This window comes from Aedes aegypti, chromosome 2 (genome assembly GCF_002204515.2).
Source record: "Aedes aegypti strain LVP_AGWG chromosome 2, AaegL5.0 Primary Assembly, whole genome shotgun sequence".
Taxonomy (NCBI): Eukaryota; Metazoa; Arthropoda; class Insecta; order Diptera; family Culicidae; genus Aedes; species Aedes aegypti.
Genome location: NC_035108.1, coordinates 59524999 through 59529834, shown reverse-complemented (window position 1 = coordinate 59529834; position 4836 = coordinate 59524999). Strand labels below are relative to the sequence as shown.

The window sequence follows — 4836 nt, the reverse complement described above, 5'->3', positions numbered from 1 at the left end:
AGCACCCCTTGGCCTTTCTGTGGGTTTGGTGTAAATATAATGGTGAAAATCATAGTGTCCGGCCATAGAGGACACATTTCAGTGCACACCATTTTTGGTACATAATGCAATCCACCGTGAAAATGAATTGTAATGGTTTATTTTTGTTCTCATGTGAGTTTTTACTTAAAATAATATGAACTTTTTAAACTGTACAAAAATTAACGGTAAAACTAATGATTTTGAGATTTTGAAATATTACCAAAAAACAAAAAGTATCCGGGCATAGAGGACTTCCTCCTAAGTTTCAAAATTGTTTTTTTGTAACTGTGAACAGGTTTCATCGCATTAGACATTCAGATCCCTTCTAACAAGAAGCTTATTTTAGGAGGTAAGAGGTCTGCTACTCCACTGATTTGGAATCGTTTACCTTCTAGATATCGAAATATGTGGGGGTGGGGTGGCTAGTAAGAGAACAAATGAATCAGCCTCCCTTGTGTTTGTGAAATTCAAGAACTCGAGATGTAGTAGTATTTCTATTTCAGCTATAGCTAACGAAAAAGAGAGAGGTATGTCTAGCTTAGATTTATTTTGGGTTTTCGGTATACTTAATCATCCTTCGATTGGATCAATCAATAAACTTTTATATTCAACCTAATCTAAGCCGTTCCGAACACCTTCCTTCGGTAAGCCGGTGGCAAATGTTCGACCATCGAAAGTGGATTCGCTTCCACGACCACCAGCTCGTCGTTTCCCAGCCAACAACTGCTAACTAACCGTGTGTATGCTTTCAGCACCTTCAAACTGTACCTCCGGCTAGGGCTGGCACCATCCTCTTCATCTGCACTTCCCTTCCCGGAGTTTCTACGCTTACGTTGCGTATGGTCGGCTTCGGTCTCCTCAAACTGCGACACCACTAGGCTAGAATCGTGCTGCAAAATCATCACGTCATCGTTACGCAGATCGAACACAATTCCGGTGACGGGTTTGTTGATCGATGCCCCGAGCATGTGCATCTTCAGGTAGGACGAAAAGGTAAATTTGTACTCGCTGAAATCGTACTGGAAGATTTTGTGATCCGGGAATACGGCCGCCAGCACCGGGGAGTTTGGCTGGATGGCAATAGCCGTTGCAGGTAGCTTATACTTGGGCAGCGTGGTGAGTCGTTTCCATTTTCCAAACTTTTCCCGCTTGAATACCACAATTGCTCCGCAGAGGCTGGCACACACCAGGTAGTTGTCGTCCTCGGAAATTGCGGTGAGGTGAACTCTATCGGCGAACCCTGTTGAAGGAAATTGAAAGTTAGTACATTGATCCCACAAATGAGAATCATTTAAGATGATTATAAAGCTAAGCCAAACTTTGGATTTCGGATCAAGTTCACAGATCTAGAGAACCTGACATTCGTTCACGTTGAAAATTTGATCGATTGGTTACATGATGGTGATGATCAAACGATCCCATTGTGTTTCTGTGATGCTGTGTGTGATAGCAGTATTAAGAAAAACAATGTTTAACCAAATACCTACTTACATTTGCCTGTTTCAATGGTTTGCTTGTGATCGAAATCGCCCTCCTCGTTGAAGGTGAAATACTCAATCGCTCCACTCGCCTTAAACAGGAAAACTCCCTTCGAATCGTGCGTAAATTCCACCCTATAGCACGGTTCGAACTGATCCGGAACGGCGCGCTGACGGATCAGTCTGGATTGACCACCGCTTCGGTATTCAAATCGGAACAACCGAACGGTCGAATCGCTCGAGTAGATGATCCACTTCCCATCGGAGGAAATCGAACAGGCGACGATATGTTCGTCCAGTTTGCTTCTAATCTGGAGGATCTTATCGCTTTCGACTGTTTGCGAGCCTAAGGTCCATAGCTCTAGATAGTTGACGTATTTCAGTAGGAGCATACGGCTGCCCACGGCCAAAGTGCTGCTAGGGCTTCCCAAGTAGGGCAAATACTTGTCCACAATTAGAGGTGGGAATGAACTCATTATGAGGGAACCATCCACTCCTCCGGAAATTAGTTTGCCATGGTGCATGGTTAGAGATTTAACATCGTGAGTATGGAATCTCCTGTTTAACGTTCGTACGAAACTGTTAACCTTCTCATTGCCTTTGGTAACTTCTACTCGTTGATACAACTTGATAACCGGTTCCACTCCTCCCACATAAAGGACTTTTTCTTGGTCGTCAATCGCCAAGCACAAGACATCTGCCTTAGATGATGGGATGCTATCGATAGCCGTTCCTAAGTTTCCATCGAAAAACATGATTTTCCCTCGCGAGTCTCCGGAGATGATGGTAAAATCCTTCAGCACCAACACATCCCACACGATTGTTTCCTTATCCCGACTGGAGCGACCCGTCGTCATCTTGTGCACGGCATGGCCCTTCTTGATGTTCCAGATTCTAACAGCATCCGCCGATCCCGTTACCAGGAAATCACCGCTATAGTCAAACCGGACGCAAACAATCCGTCCTTCCTGTTTGTCCAGAATCTTCTCGTAATTGATCTCATTGTTCTCAACGTTATATATATTGATGTATCCTCCCTCCGTTCCAACGGCCAATCTCTTCTCATCCTTGCTAACGTCCAGGCACCAGGCGGAATTTCCCGTTACCAGGATTGTGCTCTTGACCGCCAGCTGGCGCAAATCCCACTCGACCAAGGTTCCCGCCAATCCAACGGAAAACAACCGATCGCCAACCCAAGCCAGGGCCTCGACCGACACCTTCTCGTAGCCGGGAATGGATTTCTCCATAAAGGGCGCTCCAGCGAGGTTCCAGATCTCTATCGTGCCATCGTCCCTGAAAAATTCCCATAGCTTGATAACATATTGAAATCGCTCAAGCAATCATCACTAACCTCGCTAGCGCCAACTTTCTACTGCCATTATTCATCGCAAAACAGCTGATCCCTCGCGGAAGGAGGTTGTAAAACTGCACATGGTGCAGCTTGCATTCACCCGGTAACGTTTTGGATATCATTACTAATAAAAATGTTCGAATTACACGAAAAAAATCAACACTAAACGAGAGTTTGAATGAAAACCACGAAAACCACTAACACGCGATTCGAATGAATGTGCGGCGATGTAAAACTGTAAACAAAAACAGCATGGTTCGGGAATGTCGACTTTATTGACACAGTGAAATGTCAAAATAGCGCCCTTCAAAAACTTACGGATCGAGTTGGTCGTCTTTTTACAGGAGTCACGCGATTTCGATGCTTTTGTGGAGGTGAGAAAATAGCCAGAGTAGAAAATTTCAAATGTAAGATGTAAGACCTGAGCTGTGATGTTAAAGTCACCAAAATAGCTTTGGTGAGCGAATTTGACGGATAGCTCCGGCAATTTTTGTCGCATAGGATTCATCGAATGTAGCGCGGTTGTTGCACCATGGCCAGATTCATTTCCCGAGCGCGTGCACGGAAAGAAATAACAATTGTGATTAAAAAAAAAACAGTAGCGGAAAATCAACTGATGATCATTGTCGTTCTACTATTATCAAACATTTTAATAAAAATAAAATGCTTTTAGAAGTGCGCAGCAATGCTAAATCGGTCTGATGTATTCTGCGCAGTTCATATGTATTTTCCACACGTTCTCCTATAATTGTTTTTAATCCACTTCGATACCGTCAATCCGCCCCCAAACTGGATGGCGTACACTCAGCTTAAGGTGATTATAAAACGAAGCCAAACAAGGGCACAAGACTGGAGAATCTGACAACAGTTTGCGTTGAAAACCAATCAATCTGCTTGCTTGCTGGTGGTGACTAATGGGATAAATTTTCAACGGTGAGAGCTGTTTGGTTCTCAAGTCTTGTGCTTTTGAAAATTAGAGGTGTGGCTTTGTTCTATAATCACCTTAACGCAATTTATAATTAAGTATTGAGTTGTAAATATTAGTATATATTAGTTGTGTTGCTAGAGGACATCTTGAAAATTCACTGAGATTCTTTCAGAAACCCTTCTGAAATTATATGTAGTTATTTCTTTGGTCGCTCTGATTTTTCCAATAACCTCCTTGGGACTTCCTATTGGACTATCCCAGAAACCCATCTTGGGTTATTATGGAAATCCTTTCAGGATTCTGCTGTAAAATTCTGGAATTCTGCCGTAAAATTCTGGAATTCTGCCGAAAAGGATTTAATGATTGCTTTCCAGTGTAATGGAATCTATTTTAAAAATCTGGGTTCGGGGATTCTCACAAAATTTCTCGGGATTTCTTCTGGAAATCCAATCGAAATTATTATTTAAATTCTGATATTTTCCTCGTAATTCTTCAGTATTTCTTCCGTGAAACTCTTTGAAAATTCTTCAAAATCCCTTTGAGATTCTTTCCGAAAAATGTCTTAGATTATACCTATTATTCTAGAATACTCTCGGAAAGACGCCTGAGACTATAATCAAAAAAATCTATTATTTCACTTCACTTTCTTCCGTGCAAATTCTTGGGATTCTTTCGGAAATTCCTCTGGAATTCTTTTGTAAATCCCAATGGAATTCTCCCAGAAATCCCTGTGGAATACTTCCGAAAATCCTGCTAAGAATCTTCCAGATGACGGGGATTTTTTTAAATCTTTATTTATGGAAATCATCCGAAAATTCTTCTGTAATTGTTTGTAAATCCTCCTTATATTCTTACAGAAATCCTTCTTATATTCTTACAGATTTATTGCTATTGATTTTATTGTTTCTGCCTGAGATAATTTTGTATATCCAGAATTATTCCGAAAATTCCTTCGTGATTCTTGAGAATTTTTTTCTAAGATTTTTTGAGAAAAAAAAAACTGTGATTCTTCTGGAAATTCATAAGGAAGTGTTTTTGATTTTTTTCGTGATTTATCA

The 4836-nt window shown here is 41.5% G+C and overlaps 1 protein-coding gene across 1 annotated transcript; it reads right to left on the bottom strand.

Annotated features, from left to right (window-relative positions):
* Positions 1–602: 602 nt before the first annotated feature.
* LOC5568119 (U3 small nucleolar RNA-associated protein 4 homolog) lies at positions 603–3096 on the bottom strand. Its single transcript, XM_001652008.2, has 3 exons — positions 2851–3096; positions 1513–2792; positions 603–1261 (listed from the first exon to the last, which is right to left on the bottom strand). The coding sequence occupies exons 1-3, from the start codon at positions 2970–2972 to the stop codon at positions 639–641; spliced, it is 2025 nt and encodes a 674-aa protein (XP_001652058.1). The 5' UTR covers positions 2973–3096; the 3' UTR covers positions 603–638.
* Between the last annotated feature and the right edge of the window lie 1740 nt (positions 3097–4836).

Coding starts and splice junctions, on each gene's coding strand:
- LOC5568119 (XM_001652008.2), bottom strand. CDS start 2,972: ATGATATCCAAAACGTTACCGGGTGAATGCAAGCTGCACCATGTGCAG. Junction 2,793..2,850: donor AGAAAGTTGGCGCTAGCGAG/GTTAGTGATGAT, acceptor GGAATTTTTCAG/GGACGATGGCACGATAGAGA. Junction 1,262..1,512: donor AACCATTGAAACAGGCAAAT/GTAAGTAGGTAT, acceptor TTCCTTCAACAG/GGTTCGCCGATAGAGTTCAC.